The 19,893-nt window shown below is 55.7% G+C and overlaps 2 protein-coding genes across 2 annotated transcripts in view; one reads left to right on the forward strand and one right to left on the reverse strand.

The window, feature by feature from the left end:
* The first annotated feature begins 61 nt into the window (after nucleotides 1-61).
* GAREM2 (GRB2 associated regulator of MAPK1 subtype 2) lies at nucleotides 62-13,458 on the forward strand. The gene is made up of 6 exons (XM_004377584.2): nucleotides 62-173; nucleotides 3,026-3,166; nucleotides 9,000-9,130; nucleotides 9,843-10,883; nucleotides 11,889-12,058; nucleotides 12,429-13,458. The coding sequence occupies exons 1-6, from the start codon at nucleotides 62-64 to the stop codon at nucleotides 13,456-13,458; spliced, it is 2,625 nt and encodes an 874-aa protein (XP_004377641.1).
* Nucleotides 13,459-16,289: 2,831 nt separating this feature from the next.
* Nucleotides 16,290-19,893, reverse strand: part of HADHA (hydroxyacyl-CoA dehydrogenase trifunctional multienzyme complex subunit alpha) — a 50,211-nt gene continuing 46,607 nt past the window's right edge. Inside the window, exons 16-20 of the mRNA XM_004377585.2 lie at nucleotides 19,328-19,396; nucleotides 18,407-18,602; nucleotides 17,628-17,742; nucleotides 16,927-17,072; nucleotides 16,290-16,838 (exon numbers count right to left, since the gene is read on the reverse strand). Coding sequence (XP_004377642.1) covers nucleotides 16,693-16,838; nucleotides 16,927-17,072; nucleotides 17,628-17,742; nucleotides 18,407-18,602; nucleotides 19,328-19,396 — 672 coding nt within the window. The 3' untranslated portion in view covers nucleotides 16,290-16,692. The remainder of the gene's footprint in view (nucleotides 16,839-16,926; nucleotides 17,073-17,627; nucleotides 17,743-18,406; nucleotides 18,603-19,327; nucleotides 19,397-19,893) is intronic.

Here is a 19,893-nt window from a genome sequence, read left to right on the forward strand (position 1 = left end):
CCGGGCCGCGCGGGACTGGCCGTCGGGGCCCCGGGACGGCGGCCCCGGGGGCGCCCATGCCATGGAGAAGCTGGCGGCTGGACTGGCCGGCCTGCGCTGGAGCATGGGCGCCTTCCCGCTCGACCTCATCGTCAGCCGCTGCCGCCTGCCCACGCTCGCCTGCCTCGGGCCAGGTACCCGGGCTGCTGGGGAGGGGAGTTGGGGAATCCGAGGGGAAGTCGGAGACTCTCCTGGCAGGTGCGAGCGTGACCATGAGGATGTGGTTCCCACCCTCCCCGCTTTCCCGTGCGGGCTCCGCGCTGCTCCGGCGCGCCTCCACCGAGACCTGGGGCCCGTGAGCCGGGGTCTGCCTCCTCCTGGGTCCACGGACGGTCACAGGGACCGAAAGCGGAGCCTGGGCCGGAGCGGAGTTTTCCGGCTCAAGTGGAGCTCGAAGCGCTGCCGAGACATTGCGCCCGCCCCGTCGGCGCACCCCTTTCCCCCGCACCCCTCAGGACCCTCGCCTCAGCTGCACCCCCTCTTTCCCTTTGTCTCCAGCCTCTCACCTCGATCCTCCCGCATCTCTTGTGCCTCAGATTATCTTCTCACCGCCGTGACCCCCAGCCCCATTTGGCCTCTCTCTTGTGACCCTCCTCGCACCCTCCCTTCGCGTCCCAGGGGCAGCCTCTGGTACTCGGGGGCGGGCAGACTACCTTCGGGAGAAACCCGAGGGAGCGGCCAGTCCCGCCGGGCGTGCCCCCCAGGACCTCCGGCTCTCCCCCACGCCTCTCCATGGGGCCCGGGAGGCTCTAATGAGGGGACAGTGCGTGGGGGCCCGAGAGGGGATGCCTGGAGGTTGTACGGAGTGGGGGGGCCGTTTGGGGGAAGGGGGCTGCTTGGCTGGGGGAGGGGCAGGAGCCGGGGCTGGCTGCCCGGCCGGGGGTTTTGTGTGTGAGAAGAATAGGGGTTTGGCCCGCGTTGGCACACACGCTTCCCGGAATGCTAATGGGGCCCGCGGCAGCCGGCTCCGCTCGGCTCCGTGGGGCCCGGCAGCCCCTCCTCTGACCCGCAGCGGCGAAGAGTGGGCACAGTGAACTTCAATGCGTCCCGGCAGCAGGCTCTCTGGGAGCGCCCACGTCCGGGCCGTCGGGATGGGTACCTTGTGGCTCACCAGATCGTCAGCGTGTGATCCTGAGACTCAGTGTCAGCAGCAAGGCTCTGTGTGTGTGTGTGTGTGTGTGTGTGTGTGTGTGTGTGTGTGTGTGTGCGCGCGCGCGCATCCTCTGTGGTATCTCTCCCCTGGCGTTTTCTCCCAGCTTTTCAGCCTGCGTAGGGGCTCCTCTGGGCTCCCTTGACACCTCGTGGCATCCCAGTGCTGTCTCCTACTGCGTGCCCCATTAGAATGGCCATTTATTGTCTTCCCACTGGGCTGCAGGCTCATCCTGCTTAACAAGTATACATGGATTGAATGAATGATCAGGGTGTAAGCGACTGGTGTGATTGATGACTCAACTGTCTGTGACAGTGTGTGGCCATGGTCACCCTCAAGTGTGAATGTGAATAAAAATGTGTGTCCCTTAAAGGTTCCTGGGTGGCTGAGCATTTGGGAGGAACCTTTTAGTGGACCATAGGACTGAGTTGTCTTGCTGGGGACAAGAACCTGTCACTGTGGGCCAGATAGCTGTGGTGGCTCAACTGTTGGTGACCATAACCCATGGCTGTTGTGTGCCAGTGTCACTGTGGCCTGTGTCCCTATAGAAGGGTGGACTGGGGCTTAGGCGAGCTCATCTCCTTTGCCCCAGGAGGTGAGGAGCTGGGGAGGAAGGCTCAGACCTCACCCCCCATACACAGTGGGAGTCAGGTCCTCCTGCAGGCCCTGAACGACCCCCCCCCCAACACACACAAACATACGCACACCAAGTATACACACACCCAAAGGCAACAGGGTGAACCATTTCTTGTTTGGTTAGGGGGCAGGAATTTAGTAAATTGTGCCTGAGGAGGCTGGGAAGAAGGCATCCCCCACCCCAACCCTGCCCACCAGCTGCAGCCAGGAGACAGCCCACCAGCCTCCTGGAAGCTGGGCCAGCTTCTCTGCTCCCCTGGAAACTGTTGCCGGGGTTGGAGCCTGGGGGGGGCCCAGGCCCTTCCCAACACATCTGCCCCAGTGCAGCTTGTACCAAGACTAGGCCCTCCAGCCCCCCTCCATCCTCCCACCTTCTAAATCCCCCTCCTACAATGTTCCAAAAGCTGCGAGGATGAAGGGCCTGGGAGAGGGTTAGGGTGTCTGAGGGCTTATTCCCCTCCTTTGAGGTCCCCTGAATGCAGGAGCCTGCCCATGGCATGGGGTGAAAAGACAGGGGCTGTGCTGGAGAGCTAGGAATCAGCACCTCTAAGCCCTGCCATTCTCCTGACCCAAGTGACCCATGGCTCTGGGGGAGCCCTCCCAGCTGGCACCCACAACAGAAGCTTCTTCTGAGCCCTGTCTACTCCCTCAACAAGGCCCCCCTTGCCTGGCCTGGCACTAACTTAGGGGCTAGTGTGAACTCTGCTGGTCTCCTGCTCAGGGAAGCCTCCCTTCCTACCCCACCCCCAGCCAGTCTGCTGCTCCCTGCTGTGAGTGCCCCAGACACCCTCCATCCAGTGCCTCAAACTGGCCCTGGTTTTACTGTTCACATGTCTTCCCACTTCTCCGTGGGCCTTAGCACTCTTGGAGGGCAGGGCTGGGCTCATCCACTGGGAGCCCCCAGGCTCTAACACAGGGCCTGGAACAGCGGGGCCCAAACTGAATGAGGGATGAGGAATGGTGGCTGGGCTGGCTGCCGTGGACCCATGGGGAGCTGGAGCACGAGAGATGCATGGGGTCTGACTCACAGCCCTGAGGCCACAGCTGGCAGCCCGCCTGCCCATTGAGCATAGCTGGCCTGGACAGGGATCGTGGGGGGCTGTCCCAGTGCAGTAGCTTGGTGAGGAGGTCACCCTGCCTGTTCTTTCTGTCCCTCCTAACATCCTCTCTTCCCTCCTCCTCTGCTGCCCCCCCGCCCAGGGGAGTATGCCGAGGGCGTCAGTGAGCGTGACATCCTGCTCATCCACTCTTGCCGCCAGTGGACAACAGTGACTGCCCACACCCTGGAGGAAGGCCACTACGTCATCGGGCCCAAGATCGACATCCCCCTGCAGTACCCAGGTGTGCCCAGCTGGGGTGTAAGGCCAGTGTGGGGGGGTAGAGGCAGGAGGGTCTGGAGCCAAGGGTAGGGGGTGGGGAAGGCTTGGGGGGAGCTGTTGGTGACCAGCCTGGCCTTGGAGCTGCAGGAATGAGAGAGGACATGAAGTTAAAGCCCCATGGGTGGTGGGGTGACGATTACCTAACCCAGTGGTTTTCATATTGCTCTGTGGTGCTCTGGTGGCCCGCAGGTTTGCAGAGTTTAATGATTAAAAAAATACCCACCCCCCCAAATTGCTACAAATCAAACCTTGACCACGGTTCTCACACACCTTCAGTGAGTACCTTGAGGTGCCTCATTAGCCCTTTTTTGTACAGACTCTCAGAGAGAACCTCTGCCAGGATTTTCTCAATATCGTGCAACCAAAAAACTTGAGAAACAAATGAGATGCTCAGGCTGATGTTATGGCCGCCCCTGTCAGCTCTAATCCTGTTTTTCCCAATTTTTGTGTTAGTCAAACAGCTCATTGTCTTCACTGATTGACTTTATGAGTGACTGTTAAAACTTAAGACTTTCAAATAAGATTATGCTAATGAGCTTCTGCTTTTGTCTGTTTTATATATGGAGTTGACATCTTACATAAGATTTTTGTTTGAAGAAAGGATTCTGCTGCCAAAAAGGAAAATACAGTGCTTCTGTTTTACAGAGGATGAAATAGACGGCCTAAGAAGGGAAGTGGCTTGCCTAGAGTCACATAGCTAGAAAGGGGCAAAGCCAGGGCCAGACCCAGGTGTCCTGACTATCGCTGCACCACACCGCGGGGGCAATGGCCACAGGGTACTGTCTGCTGTTTGGATGCATGGGCGTCTGGTGGCCCCCCCTCCCAGAGATGCCCACTGTAAGCTCAGGATCCTGTAGCTATGGGGCTTGGCTGAGCCTTTCCAGAAGCTGTGCTGAGAGTTTTTTCCATTTCATCCTGGCAGCAACCCTGTGGGAAGGCCTTAGCAACTCCTTTTATCTCACAAGGAAACTGAGGCTGCGAGAGTTTCAGTAGATTGTCCAGGTCTGTGTTCTTAATTGCTATAGGACACTGTGTACGCCGCCTCCGATAGGTGGACAACGAAGGCTGGGAACCCTTTGAGCTGGGGAGTGCTCAGTACGTTTCTCTGCCCTGGGTTTCCCCTGAGCCAGTGGGACAGGGCTCAGCCCTTTACATGCATGCCCTCTTTTGCTCTTTACAGCAACCCTGTGAAGGTGGTACCACTGTCCCCATCAAACCTCACTTACAAGATGAGGAAAAGTGTCTCAAATGTCTTTCTGTCTTAGGGTCCTCCCTGGGCCTGCAGCCCTTGGTGAATGGGGAGTAGGGCAGGGCCTTCTCCAGGCTAGAACTCTCCCAGCCTGGGAATCTGGCATTGGCCCAGGGAGAGGTCCCAGGTCTTCTTGGGATAAAAAAGAGAAGGCTGGAAAATGCCTCACAGACAGAAGCGTGATTTCAGGGACTCCACCTTTCAGTTGTATCATTAAAGCTCTAGTGAGGATTACCAAACCAAAAACCAAACGCGTTGCCTTCCAGTGGATTCCGACTCATGGCTACAGAGTAGAACTGAGCTCTGTAGGGTTTTCTTGGCTGTAATCTTTACAGAAGCAGATTGCCAGGACTTTCTTCCACGACACCACTTGGTGGGTTCCTATTGTCAACCTTTCAATTAGTAGGCCATCACAAACAGTTTGCATCACCCAGGGACCTCTGGTGAAGATTAAGTCCCCTTTTTACAGAGAGGGAAACCAAGGCATACAGTCTCCTAGGGAATTAGGAGTCCAGGGAGCTCTTAGCTCTTTTCCTCCGTCTCTTTTGGTTCCCCCGAGTGCACGTGTATGGTGGTGGTAATAGGGTGACAGTTGGTCTGCAGAGGTGTTGCGTCCCTAGCTTCATTTTTCCTGTGGGTGGCTCCAGCCCGCCTGGGTGGGGTAGGGAAGGTGGAAGCCCCCTAGGAGGGGGAAGGGCCAGGGCACCGCCAGGTTAACGAGGATGCGCTGAGTGCACTGCCCAACGCTGATTTCTCCTAATGAATTAATAATGAAAGCTGAGCGGGAGGGGCGGACCAGCTGCAGACCGCAGAGAGAATGGTCCGCCCAAGAAGGCGGGGAGGGTGGCGCCCTGTGGGGAGTTGGAGGTAGGGCGCTGCGAGGCTGTGAGTGCCCCACCCTAGCCTCACTCAGAGAGGTGGGGAGACCTGGCTGCCCTGAAACAGGCCCCCCACAGGTCCTGCTGGAAGGGCCCAGGCTTCTTCCTTGAGCATGGTGCCACATCTGGACTATTGGCTTTGTGCCCTGGGAAGCACCTGTCATATGTGCCCTGTTCTGTGAGCTAAGTAGTATGCTTCCATTTTACAGATGGGAAAACTGAAGCCCAGAGATTAAATAATTTGCCCAAGGTCACAGAGCTGGTTGGTGGCAGAGCTGGGATTCAGCCAGGTCTGTCCGATTCCAAAGCCTGTATTTTTACCCACCATTCCTTATTGAGCATCTTCTATCGGCCAGGTGCTGAGGGGGGTGGGTTATAAAAGAGACCCTGCTTTAGCCCTCAAGTGCTTCAGGCTAGAAGGGACAATCAGGCAGGTGCAAATATGTTCTGGGGGTCAAGGACAGGGAGGAGGGGCAGGCCAGGGCGAGGCTGTTCTCTGGAGTGGAGGGGAGCTCAGGCCTCACGTAGGGGGAGGCAGGAGAGGAAGCTGCCCCTGGCCTGGCTTCGGGGCTGCGGGGAGGAAGAGGCTTCCAGGGGGCCAGAGCTGGCTCCTGGGAGGTCTCTCTTCCTTCTTCCCAACCTTAATGGCAAGCGCTGGACTCCGGCTGCGGCAGAGGGAGGGGGCTGGGTGCCACGGTTACATCGATCCTCATGGCCACATCCTCCCGGATTCCTGCCCTGACTCAGCTCCAGCTCTCCCCACAGGGGGCTTGGGGTATTTCTCCCTGCCTGGCTGCTCATGGCTGGGACACAGCCCCTCACTCTTCCCAGCCGCCATCTGGGAGGTGTTGGGGGGTTTGTGTGTGGCTGTGGGCTGGGGGGAAGGTGGCATGAGGGAGGGGTCTGCCCACTGTCTGAAACTCCTGCTCCTTGCTCCCAGACTGACACTCCTTGCAGGTCCCCTCAGGCTATGGCACATCTGAGGCCTCTTCCCACAAGGGTCTCAGGGTGGTTAGGGCAGGACTGGGGGGCTCCCCTTCCAGCTTTCTCCAGGATATTTCCTACATGTTTTCCCTTGTCTTTTGTGGCTCCTAGATGTTGATGCTGCAGGCTCAGCCCTTGGTCTTCTGTTTTTCATTCTCTGCGCCAGGAGGGGCCTTAATCTGGGTCCCTGGCTGGGCTTTGGGGGCTCCCGTTTCTGTTCAGTTGATTCCGACTCATAGTGACCCTATAGGACAGAGTAGAACTGCCCCACAGGGTTTCCAAGGCTGTAAATCTTTACAGGAGCAGACTGTCACATCTTTCTCCCACGGAGCAGCTGGTGGGTTCGAACTGCCAACCTTTTGGTTGGCAGCTGAGTGCTTTAACCACTGTGCCACCAGAGCTCCTTTTGGGGGCTCCAGGAACCCCCAAACCTGACAAAATCATGTGTGTGTTCATGATCTGAGTACAGTGAGGGTATTTTTCTGGGAAGCTCTCCCCCAAGGGTTAAGACACTCTGCCTTCTTCTTCCCCGATCCTTCTCACATGTCCACAGCTAAAGCTGCCACCTATGGGCCTTGACCTTTAGTCTGTTCCTCCTGACCAGGCCTCCCTGGGACAGTATCACCTGGAGATCCCTCTTGGGCCTCCCTGGGATCTCCCTCTGCCCACAACTTGTTCTTCCCCGGCCCCTAGTTTGGGTTAACAGCTCTGCTGTCTCCACTTCTGCCCAGGCTGGTAGCCTGAGTACATCCTCCTTGGTTTCTTCCTTCCCCACCCACCCCTCATTGAGTCACCCAAGCTGATGCGTCTCCCTCCCAGTCTCTCTTGGTCTGTTCACTTCTTGCTCTTCCCGTGGTCGCTTCCTCAGCTCTTCTCCATCACTGGCTTAATTGCCAGACTGGATTTCCAGTGATTTTTATAGAGTTCAACCTGGATCATTGTATCTCCCGGATGGGTCTCACTTCCCATAGAATACAGTCCTCGTAGTGGGGATTGCAACTAATGTCACATACCATATGTGTATAAAGGTTTTGTATGAGAAATTGACTTGAGCTGTAAACTTTCACCGAAAGCACAATTTAAAAAAAAAATTCAGTCGTTCATCCATGTATCCATTCATTCTCCCTCCCTTCCATCCACCCATCCATCCAAAAAACATTTATTAAGGGATATTCTTTGTCAGGTACAGATAATATGACAGGCAAAGGACACACACACACACACACACACACACACACACATACACACGTCCTACTGCCTTAGCATGGCATTCCAAGCCGTCCACAACCTAGCTGCTGTCTGCCTTACCCCCTGCTACCCTCCCCTCCTGTACTCCCCTCCACACACTCCCCACTCCAGGCATGCAGTCTGCCTTTGTGTCTCTGTGTCTTTGCTTACATTATTTCTTCCAACTGGAATGCCCATTCTGTAAAATCCTTTTCATTCTTAAGGTGCAGTTCAGTGATCCCATCTGACTGCCAGACAGGTGTCTGTCTCCCTTTTCAGTGACCCCCTAGCTCTTTTTTCGTGCCTCTTTTGTAGCTCCTGTCACCTCCAGCAACCACTGGGTACTTACCATCTCACCCACTATATCTTGACTTCCTTGAGGGAAGACTGTATTTTACACAGATCGTACCCTATGTAGGGCCTAGCATAGCATCTGGCATGTAGTAGGTGCTCCACCAATGTTTGTGGACTCAATCAGTGGATGAACTATGACTGGAGCAACCACAGGGAGTGCTCCAGAAGCTAGAGTCACCTTTCCTTCTCTCTCTTTTTATTCCCTCACCCAGAAAGTGTCTTTTCCGTCCATGTCAGCTCTGAGAAGAGGCCATCCATCCAGATGCAGGGGGTTCACAGCCTTGTCTTCTGTGCTCATGTAGGGGGCACACACAAGGTGTGACAGTTTACATGGGAGCATCAGCCTCACTGAGCATCATCACTTCTTTAAAATCTGTGTCTCCTGGAGGCATGTGCTGAGTTAGCCAGAAAAAGCCCTGGATGCAGCTTGGGAAGGCCTCATATGAGGGAGGTGGCTTTGCTGGGCCCAGCTCTGAGGCCTCTCAGACATGGGACCAGACATTGGAACAGAGGAGGGCCTGGAAACCAAGCTAGGGTCAGAGCGGCACTCCGAAGGCCTCCAAGGCTTGGGGCTGGGCCCCTGGTCTGGCCGTTGGTGTAGAGCGACACCCCAGGGTGCGTGCACAGGATGCAGTCCCAGGATTGTCAGCTCCAGCTCCTTAGATGAAGAGCCAGAGGCCCAGAAAGGGGAGCGATGTGGCCAGGGTCACAGCAAGCCAGTGGCCAGCTGGGACTAAGCTATGAGCCAGCATCCCCAAGGCCATACTGATGCTTCTGTCAGAGGCCAGCTCTGTGTCCAGGTGTTCGGGGCCAGTTTGCAGTTGGGTTTCTCTGGGCAGGCAGCCACTGCTCTCACCCACAGCTCTGCATGGGGGGAGGGCTGTGTTCCAGTTGCCAGAGACCTGTGCTTGCCCCCTCACTAAGCCTTAAGCCACATGAGCAGCCCCCTCCACCTCATGCTAGTGCAGACCTCTGCCCACCTGAGTTCTAGAGGAGCTGGCTGAGTGACAGCAGCAAGAAGGAGGAACCATGAGGGCTCTCAGGATGCAGGCCAGGCTCCCAGCAGGCACACCCGTCCCAGCGGCCTGCATCCCCCTGTGCAGGGAAGTTCAAGCTCCTGGAGCAGGCCCGGGATGTGCGGGAGCCGGTGAGGTACTTCAGCAGCGTGGAGGAAGTGGCCAGCGTCTTCCCTGACCGCATCTTTGTGATGGAAGCCATCACCTTCAGTGTCAAGGTCAGTCTTTCCCACACCAGGCATGCTGCCCTCACCCCGCCCCTCAGGAGCAACCCCGACCCCAGTTGGAGGGAATCTTTATGGTCCTGGAAGGAGAGGTGTCCACTGTGGCTTCTGGTGACCCCTTGAGGGCCTTTGGCATAGTTGGACCATGTCAGAGGAGATGACCCACCAGGCTGGAGAACTCCCTGCAAAAGGTGGTGAAGCCGGAGGAAGTGTGTGTGTGGAAGGTCATCCCTGACTTTGGGACCTTTCAGGGCAGCCTGTCCTAGCATCCTTGCTCTCCTAGCATCCGCTGGCGGAGACGGTGGTTGTGGGGAAGCATGCAGTGCAAACAATTCCGCGCTTGTGCAGATAGAGCCTGTTTACAAATCCTTTGTTATCCATCAGTTCCTTTCTTGTCACAGTAGCCTTGTTGGGTGGGTGGGGCATTATTATCCCCATTTTAAAGAAAACGATAAGAAAAGTTGCTTTTTATTGAGTACTTTTAAAGTATGTCACTGTATATATATTCAGCGATTTAATCTTTAAATCAGCTCTTCCAAGTAGGAATATTACGTGAGGTAACTAAAGCCCATCAGGGCAACTAACTCAAGGTTAGACCTCTCAGGATAGACCGTGGGGCTCCTGACCCCAACCCGGGGCCCTGCCTGGCTGGCTGCGTGGCTTTCCTCGGAGCCCTGGCTCAGGCCTTCGTTTCTGGGATTCCCAGGTGGTGTCAGGCGAGTTCAGTGAGGACAGCGAGGTGTACAACTTTACGCTGCACGCAGGCGACGAGCTCACCCTCATGGGCCAGGCCGAGATTCTGTGCGCCAAGACCACCAAGGAGCGCTCGCGCTTTACCACTCTCCTGCGCAAGCTGGGCCGGGCCGGGGCGCTGGCCGGGGTGGCCGGCGGCGGCCCAGGGGGAGCGGGCGCCGGCGGGGGCGCCAGGCCCATGAAAGGCAAGATGCCCTGCCTCATTTGCATGAACCACCGCACCAACGAGAGCCTGAGCCTGCCCTTCCAGTGCCAGGGCCGCTTCAGCACGCGCAGCCCGCTGGAGCTGCAGATGCAGGAGGGCGAGCACACGGTGCGCGCCATCATCGAGCGCGTGCGGCTTCCGGTGAACGTGCTGGTGCCCAGCCGGCCGCCTCGCAACCCCTACGACCTGCACCCGGTGCGCGAGGGCCACTGCTACAAGCTCGTCAGCATCATCTCCAAGACCGTGGTGCTGGGGCTGGCGCTGCGCCGCGAGGGCCCGGCGCCGCTGCACTTCCTGCTACTCACCGACACGCCGCGCTTCGCGCTGCCGCAGGGCTTGCTGGCCGGGGACCCACGCGTCGAGCGCCTGGTGCGAGACAGCGCCTCCTACTGCCGCGAGCGCTTCGACCCGGACGAGTACTCAACCGCTGTGCGCGAGGCGCCCACCGAGCTCGCCGACGACTGCGCCAGCCCGCGCCGCGCGCGCCTCTGCCTGGCCGCGCCGCGCGTCCCCGCCCCTGCCCGGATGCCTGCTCTCCTCGGTTTGCACCTGCCCGCCAGCGACGGCGACCAGGAGTACGTGAGCCCCGACTGGGCTGCGACCGAGCCTGCTGCGCTGCCCCCTGAGATCCCCTACGAGGAGCTGTGGACTCACCAGGCGGCCGAGAGCCTCGCTGAGGGCAGGGCCAGGCCGCCCCCAGGGCCCGACCTCATCTCCTTCGGGGCCAACGGCCCACCCTGCCTGGAGCCCCAGGCGCCACCGCCTCCCGTCCCTCCCAAATCCGAGGCGGTGAGTGGATGCGGTTGAGGCAAAGGGTGGGAGCCGGGGAGTTGAGCCCTTTTGACTCTTTAGGGAGGCTGCTCAGCCAAGGGACATAGTTGGCCCTGAAAAGCTAGTTCTCCGGGACCCAGCCTTGACATCCCAACCTCCAACCCCTGGTGTGGGTGACAGAGGATGGTAGAGATGTGGGGGAAGACACGCAAGAACATTGGTGGTGGTGGATTCTAGGGATGGTGGCATCAGGAATTGTGCGACAAAGATGAAAAGTAGGTTCCCGGCCTCAGAGAACTTGGGATGAGGCTAGAACAGTATTGCCCAGAAGATTCTACAGGAGTTTTTTGAGTTGTCCAGTGAAAAGAAGGTTCCTTGGTGAAATAAGTTGAGAAGCTGTTATATACGATTGCTAGCCCTCTCTTGTCTTCACCTTGGTCACAGAGCATTGGTATACTGAAAGCTCTGAGAAGTTCTGCACCAGGGAAATCTGTTCGGTTTTGTTAAATGCATAATTTCCCAAATTTATTTGTCCACAGGACATTTCCCCCTGCCACATAACACCTATTAGCACCCCATGGAGTCCACTTTGGGGAATTTTGACCTCTAAGGAAGGGGTCCAGATGGTGGATACTTTCCTTCTTTTTCTGTCCTGTCACACCCTTTTCCACTTCTTTCTCTCCTTTTTCTTGAGGCAGGAATATGTGTACTTGTCTGATTGTATTGGATCAGTACTTCTATATTCTTTTTTTACATTCATGATGAATTTCCAAGGGAATAGAAGACAGTGTGTGTTGTGGGCTCTTGGTGAGTGAAGCAGGCTGGAGAGGCAAGAAAGGGTAGAGGGTGGCAGGTGGCTAGGTGAGCTGTTAGGGTGTAGGGCGAGGCAGCCCTTGGTTGCCCAGACCCCCTCCTTACCCAGCTGCTTGGGAAAGGGAAGGTAAGGAATGTTGCTGCCAAGTTCAGGGGTGGTGTCAGGGCTCCTGCCTACCTCATTGATCCTGCTTTGCTCTCTGCTTGCAGGTGAAGGAGGAGTGCCGCCTGCTTAATGCCCCGCCTGTCCCTCCCCGGGGTGGCAGCGGCAGGGGCCGGCTCTCGGGCAGCCCCCCTGTGCCTCTGCACTTTCCCAAGCTGCAGCCTGTCCACTCATCCGGCTCTAGCCTCTCCTACTACTCTTCTGGCCTTCAGGATGGGTGAGTCCCTTCCTTCTCATGGTCCCGTGTCCTTCTAAGGTGGGTTGCGGCAGGGGATGAGGTAGGGAGCGGTGCTGAGGAAGAAGAAGGCTTTGGGCCTGGGAAGGGCAGAGGGAGGGTCCCAGTGCAGTAGGCAGGGGAGAGGGCACTGCTGTCTGGGAGTCGGGGGCCTGCTTGGCCTCCTTCCTGCTTATGTCTCCTTTTTTCCTAAGTGACAAGGACTGGATGGGACTCCCAGAGGGTCTCAGGCCCCGGGGGCTGGGCTATGGGCCAGGGATTCTGAGATCAGAGTGGTGGTTGACTGCGTGGAGAGCGTTTCCCTCTCGCTCTGTCTTACCTCCTGCCTGTGTGTGTCTGTCTCTGCCCACAGGGCAGGCTCCCACAGTGGTAGCGGCTCCCCATCCCCGGACGCATACTCTCTCTACTGCTACCCTTGCACCTGGGGGGACTGTAAGGTGGGCGAGTCCTCAAGCCGCCCGACCTCAGGACCCCTGCCCTCTACCACACAGCCCAGCCAAGCTTCCTGGGCCCACACTGAGCCCCTGAGCAGTCGAGCTGCCTCCGTCTTGGGGACTGACACCCCTGTCAAGACATACCATAGCTGCCCGCCTCTGTTCAAGCCCTCCCACCCCCAAAAACGCTTTGCTCCATTTGGAGCTCTCAACCCCTTTTCTGGGCCTGCGTACCCCTCAGGCCCTTCAGCCACCTCCTCTTCTGGGCCCACGACCACCTCGGGTGCCCTGGCTACCTCGAGCCCTGCTTATTCTCCAGGCCCAGCCTCTCCAGGCCAGGCCTACTCAGCTGCTCCCACTTCCTCCTGCCCCATCTCCTCCTCCTCCTCCTCTGAGTGGCAGGAACCAGCCCTGGAGCCCTTTGATCCCTTTGAGCTGGGGCAGGGCGGTTCTCCAGAGCCCGAGCTGCTGCGCTATCAAGAGCCCAGAGCTGTAGGAGCACCTGGGCCTGGACCCTGCCTTTCACCCCTTGGTCCCCCCAAGGCCTTTGAGCCTGAAGGTCTGGTGCTGCGGCAGGTCCCCACCCCACTGTCACCAGCTGCCCTGCAGGGGCCTGAGGGAGGTGGGGCACGACTCTTTCTCACCCAGGGGCGCCTGGAAGGGCCTCCTGCCAGTCCCGGGGATGGAGTTGCAGGCTGGGGAGGCCGGGATGCCTCCTCCTGGCAGCCCCCCACGGACCTGTCTGCGCTCTCCCTGGAGGAGGTCTCTCGCAGCCTGCGTTTCATTGGGCTCTCAGAGGACGTGGTGAGCTTCTTTGCCCGAGAACGCATCGATGGTAGCATCTTTGTGCAGCTCAGCGAGGACATCCTGGCAGACGACTTCCACCTCACCAAGCTGCAAGTCAAGAAGATCATGCAGTTCATCAAAGGCTGGCGGCCCAAGATCTGAGCTGCCTAGCTGCATGACTGGAAGGCTGGTGCGGGGGCCCTGGGGCACAGCATGCGCCTGCTAGGGACGGCACTCCCTGAGTGGCTGGCGGTCCTGCCTGCAGGAGGAATCCATGCCAGGACTGAGGCTGCTAGGCAGCCACACAGAGTGAATCCAGGGGAGACACACTTGGGGATGTGGGCCTCTGGGATCAGACCCCTCAGCACAGGGACGTCTTGCCTTCTGAGTGTGCAGAGTAGAGGGTGAGGGGGCTGGAGGCACCAGTGTCCACCTGGGCCTGGTGAGGCACTTGCTGCAATTCCTGTAGGGCGGGTAGCTGGCCTTCAAGCCCTGCTGCAGAACTTCACAGACATCTTGCACTTCTCAAGCTTGTAGGTTCAGGTTAGAGACAAGGAAAGGATGGTCTGTAACTGAAGCACAAATTCCCCAGATGCCCTCTCTCTGTGCTCTGTGGACTTTGGGCCTAAGCTGCCCAGAGTCAGAGGAGCCCACGTCTGTACATGGGATGCCCTTCTTTCCTCATCAGTTCTACCCTGACTGAGGCTTCCGGGCCAAGTGTAGGTGCATCCAGCACAACCATCAGCCCAGCACCTGAGAGGCTCTGCCTCAGGGTTCTGGTTGTGGGTGACGACTTTGGAAAGCACAGCTCTGCCCTTGACCTGCTTATCAAGTTAGGGAGGCAGGTGCTCCCTGGAGTCTAGAGTGCCCGGCTCCTTCTCTGGCTCTGCAGTTGGTTGTTCAGCCTCTGAGGTTGGGTTGTGTCCAGACTCTGTTGAGGTCAGCTGCTCCTTGATTCTAGAGGGGAGTGGTATCCAATCCCTCCCTCTTCGCCATTCTCCTGCCCTCATGGTTGGACTGATGAACACGTGGTACCCTTCCAGGTTTGCTTTTTTTGTCACTGGCACAGGTGGGTGTGGCTTGGGAAAGCCGACCTTTTATCCCCCTCATGGAGCTCACTTGTCCTGCGCATGTTTACATGGATCTTGAGCATGGTGGTCTGCTTGCCGCCCAGCGCTTCCGTCTTGTGAACAACCACCCGCCCACCCACACCACTACCACCTGCTCTCACTAACCAGAGCCACGCTAATTCTCTTCATGCCCACTAGTGTCAGGGCCCTGAGGTACCAGCCTTCTCTTCTGTCTTACCTAGTCGACATAGATACTTATGTCCTCAGTGTTTTTGTCTTTAGAGCAGCAAAGCCACGCTGGTGCCGTGCCCTGAGCAGGCTGCCTCAGCTGAGGGAGGGCAGCCGGCGGAAGAGCACAAAACAGAGGAGCTGAGACCTGTGGTTTTCCTGCAGATGACTTAGTAACTCCTCATGGATAGTGAAATAAATGCTAGACCACGGATGAATAATGCAAGTGGGGTTCTGGGTGTCAACCGCTCTTTCTTGTGAAGGACCATGGGGACCAACAGGCACGATGTCTGTGCCGCTGGACAGGAGAGGACTTTAGAATGGTTGTGCACACGGCCCATTCATGTCCCTGGAAGCAGCTGAAGTGCCAGCCTTCCTTGCCCTCTGAAAGCCCCTCACCTGTCCCTACCCAACAAGAACCCTCCAGCTCTCACTCATGTTGCAGCAGAATCCACAGCCACCTAGTGCTGCTGGATGGAAAAACCTAGACTTCCGAGCACAATGGCACCAGCTAGGGCCCAAGCTGCCTTCCCAGCCCTGGCAGGATGCCTGCCTTGAGGCTCTCAGATCCCACACTTCCATGCCTGAGGGTAGGTTCAGGGCAGGGAATCAGTTCTCTATCTCCTACTCGTCATCTGAAAACCCCAACTCAGAGATAACTTGGTTTGAGGGTCTGGCTTCCTAGCAACTGTCAGTGTTTATTAGAGCCAGCGCTAAGCAACATGCCTGCCAGTCCCAACAACAGAGCTGGAATCGAAAATATTTGTAGTTCTGCAGCGGAGCAGAGGCAGGAAGGATTGGAAGTATCTGAAAGTTGAGAATGCATGAAGTGTGACGGGCCTTAAGTTACGATTCTGTACACATCCAGTGGCTCCTTCGCAGGCCCAGTTAAGAACCCCAGCACTGTTTCCCCAGACCGAGCACAGACCACAGGGTAGGAACTCTCCACACCAGGAGGGCGCAGGCGGGGCAGGGAAGGGCCAAGGCCGGGCGGTGGAGGTGGGTCACATCAGCGTTGCCTGGACTGCTCATATGGTCACTGTGGAGGCAGAACTAGTGACTTTAGACCCACTTTCCATGCTCTGGGGCAGCAAAGAGGTACAGGATATAGTGAACATCAGGGTCATGTTACCTCCTCTGCTTAACTCCAACATACCCACAAACATTCTGATGAGCGTGTGTGCACCACCTATGAGTCACACCAAGAAAAGACTGGGTAAAATCATGCCATGAGGAAATCCAGTTTGGGAAAAGAAGTATTTTTTATACCCTGGTATGCGATGATACCTGAAGGTCCCTGGGTGATGCAAAGTGTTTGCCCTAAACTACTAACCTAAAGGTTGGTGGTTTGAGCATAGCCAGCAGTGCTGTGGAAGAAAGCCCTGGAGATCTGCTTCTGTAAAGATTACAGCCCAGGAAACCCTATGGAGCAGTCCTACTCTGTAACACAGGGAGTCACTTTAAGTTGGAATCAACTCGATGACAACGGGTTTGGGTTTATGCTGTACCTACTACATTTCTGTTGCTTTAGGCAGAAGCTCAGCCAAAGCGTTTAACTTTAGGCTCATAAAGTTCCACTTCCTATCATCACAGTCCTTCTTTTAATTTGCCACCTAGAATTCTCTCAGCATGTTCTTACCCCAAAAATACAGGGCTTTATTCCAGCTCACTTCTTAAAAGAGGAGTTTAAACTGGACGGGCAAAGATAGAAGAAAAAGGAGCAAACAGGCAGAGGCTGATAAAAGAGTTTAGTTTTTATTGTTACCATGTGTTCAGCTGAGTGCAAAGCTGCCCTCACCACCATCAGCCTCCTGGGTAGGAACAGCCAGCAAAGATGGCTCCAAAGATGCAGTCACCCTGGGCCTTATAAAATCATAAAGCACAGAAGGTCTAGTTTCCAACATGAAGTGCAAAATCCAATCGACAGTCAGACTTCACAGGACAGGAGACAGTCAACTGAAGGCACTTTAATCGGAGCAAATCCGATGCCTGAGTTTGTCTTCCTTCTGGTAGCTGATGAATCTCGACACCACTCTGTTAGAGGACCAGCGCTGCCTGCAGCTGGGATGAGTGGGCTTACTGAGCAGCATGAAGCGGCTCACTGGTAAAACTTCTTGTTGGGGCTGTTAGCGTGGTCAATTAGCAGCTGGCATGGGCTAAACTGTTTGCCGTAGGCAGCCTCATACTTCCTGAGCCTGTCCACTACCTTCTGAGCACCGTACAGATCCACAAAGCGGAAGGGCCCTGCATGGAGAAACAGGACTTGGTTGAAGAAGAGAGCAACACAAGCTCTGAGATAAAGCAAGCTAAAAGCCCGATTTGTAAGACCAACCTCCAAGACAAGGGGGGAAGCCCAGCCCAAAGACAGCTCCGATGTCTCCCTCGGCAGGTGTGGCCAAGATCCCTTCTTGCAGACACATGACAGCCTCATTCACAAACCTTGTTACCAGGCGGTACTGAACGTCCTCATCAGAGGAGCTGTCAACAGAAGAGACATCAGGTACAGAAGAGTGAAAGGGGAGGAGGGCAGAAGCTGCATGCGCAGAATGGGATGAGAGGTTGGTGTGGCAGAGCTCCAAGGACAGGTAGCACTGACCCTCCGCCTCTGCCGAGAAGACCCTCTCTGGGAGTCCCCGCTTTCCCTCAGCATAGTCACTGGCCCTAACGAACATGAACCAGCACCTAGAACAACAGAGCTTGGCAGGGAGTAGGTAATCAATAAATGTTTCTTGACCTTCGCAATTGTCGCCTGCTTACAAATGATGATAAAGGATTTGGGAAGGTGGAGGGCCTGAGACAATCTGCCTTTCCAGCTGCTCTCTGGGACCCTCACAGCGAGGGGTGAGCAAGGCTCAACTGCAGTTCTCACCTTCTGGCAGAGGAGGGGGAGTGATGGGGAAGGGCTCAAAGGGTATAGCGCTCTGCCAGCGTCGGGAATTTCTTTCTGCTCAGGGATGGTGATCACAGCAAAGAAGCCTCACGCCACCCGAGATGCGGCTGTTTCCATGCCGTTAGCTATCCCAAATGACTTACACATCAGGCTTGGGAGGCACCTTCAGACTTGCCAAAATACTATCCATGTCAGAATTCAAATTCTTACTCTTCACGCCCTTCTCATAGATGTAAAAGCCCTTCCCAGATTTGCGACCTAAAAGAAGCAGTAAAAGGGACAGTTCAAGTTCTCAGCCCTCGACTGAGAATTCTCTCCTCTGCTGGTCTTGTATAGAGCTCTAGCTGCTTTTGTATTTTGTATTCCTGAATGTGTTTATCTAGCTAACCTTAGAAATTGAGCCTTTATGCTCTTGTGTCTCCTGGAGATTGGAGATCTGTGTATCTGGATGAGAAAGGAGCACTTGGGTGAGTTTTAATGCCCAGGCCTGAGTGTTGATTTTGTGCCACTTTGCCAAGACAGAAAGCTACCTCTCAAGTGGGCCTCATTGTATTCTGTGTTGAAAGGTTTTGCTTTTCACACGGGTGGCCAGACAGCAGATAAAGCCTGGCCACAGGGCTTGCTCCTCAAGTATCAGAGATATACGAAAGGTCTCGGGAAGGAGAAAACACCTGTCAGTCTTGCATGATGTGGGCTGGGGATGGCACAGCCCCAGAGGGCTAGAGCTCTGCCTTTGGTCCAAAGTCTGCAGGCCCAGCCTAAGAAGAGGTTTTCATGAAATCATTTTTGAAATTCCCTGTCACAGTGGGTTCTAGGTTTAGGAAGTACTCTTCTGCACGGGCACTCAGCAATTCCCTGGGCTCTGGAAACTGCTCAGAACTCAGTGCGAGGTCACGGGTCATGTTCCCTGGAGGCTACTCACCGAGGAAGCCCTTGGACACCATCTGCTTCAGCAGCTCCACGCTTCCACCTCCAAACCGCTCCCCAAAGGCTTTGCCTAGGTCTTCTGATACATGGTGAGCTACATCCACACCCACTTCATCCATCAGGGTGGCAGCACCCACAGGAAAGCCAAAGCCTGTGGTCAGGGAGTCCAGTTTCTTGGGGCCAACTCCTTCCTGAAGGGGGGTGGGTACAGCAGGGACCTCAGAGGAAGGCCACCCAAGACCCCTACCAAGGGCTCCCTGTGCTGCCCTAGACTCAGCCTGGTGCAAACCCACTTTGCTTTTGGGTGTCAGCCTGTGGAAAATCAGAGCCTTCCCTAACCTACAGTAGTTTAAGAACAGTTAGAGGTGAACAAATTATTCATTTCCTTCTTGTTTTCAACTCTGAATCTCAATAATAGTAAGATTCCATGGCAGTCATGTTTCCCGTAACTGAGAAAAGAAACATGACCAGGGAACAGCGCCACAGAGCACCATGATCCCATGTCTGGATTAAGTACCAGAAACACTACCTGCAAGTGAATGACCTGCATGGCCAGCAGAGGGGTCTACGTGCAGCAGAAGCAAATGCAGCACTGGACAGACCAGGTGGGCCCTGATCTAGATGGTCCCTGCCTCAAAGGGGACATGGGAACAGCACATGAAGAGTGTAGGGAGGTCTCTTGCTGAACGCAGCAATAAGGAAGCTAAGGGAGCAGAGTTAAAACTATGCCCATTCCAGTGCAGCATAAGCCTCATGACCTCCCACTGCTGTGCAGACACAGCACAGAGGCCTTCCCAGAGAAGAGCCAGGAGTTAGTATAGTAGAAGAAACTTGTTCCTCATCTTGACATTACCAGTTTGGAGGGTTGATTTAAGGAGGGGATGATGCCTCAAACATCCCAGACAGCAATACTAACCTGGAGAATCCTCATGACTTCAGACATCATTGGGGCAAGACACCTGGTGGTATAGAAGCCAGGTCCGTCCTGCCAAGGGAGAGAACATGAGCTCGCTGGTCCTCTGCTGCTGAGTCTGAAACCACTCTCCTGTTCCCAGATGTCATTTCAAAACTGAAGGTGATTTATAATCTCAATCAGAGTCTTTACGTTAAACTGTAGGGGAAGCCATCCCAGGGACAGCACGGTTTGAATCAGTCAGCACAGCATATAGTTTCATGGTCACCTGAAAGGTCTCGGGTGGCTAGGAGGGCCCTGCCACGCCCCAGACACTCCCCACTCCCACCCAAACCAATGTCCACATTATTGAAAACCACGGGGAAAAATCACATCAAAAGCTGCTTATATCTTCAAAGAGATGGAAAAACTAATCATTAACTTTATATGGAAAGGGAAGAAGCCCCGAATAAGTAAAGTACTACTGAAGAAGAAGAATAAAGTTGGAGGACTCACACTACCTGACTTCAGAACCTACTATATACATTTACAGTAGTCAAAACAGCCTGGTACTGGTACAACGACAGATA

This window comes from Trichechus manatus, unplaced genomic scaffold, assembly GCF_000243295.1.
Source record: "Trichechus manatus latirostris isolate Lorelei unplaced genomic scaffold, TriManLat1.0 scaffold00052, whole genome shotgun sequence".
In the NCBI taxonomy this organism is placed as follows: Eukaryota; Metazoa; Chordata; class Mammalia; order Sirenia; family Trichechidae; genus Trichechus; species Trichechus manatus.

Excerpts from the sequence above, each read along its gene's own strand:
- GAREM2 (XM_004377584.2), top strand. The coding sequence starts at position 62 with ATGGAGAAGCTGGCGGCTGGACTGGCCGGCCTGCGCTGGAGCATGGGC. Across the intron at positions 10,884-11,888 it reads TCCCTCCCAAATCCGAGGCG|GTGAAGGAGGAGTGCCGCCT; the intron begins GTGAGTGGATGC and ends CTCTGCTTGCAG. Across the intron at positions 12,059-12,428 it reads TCTTCTGGCCTTCAGGATGG|GGCAGGCTCCCACAGTGGTA; the intron begins GTGAGTCCCTTC and ends CTCTGCCCACAG.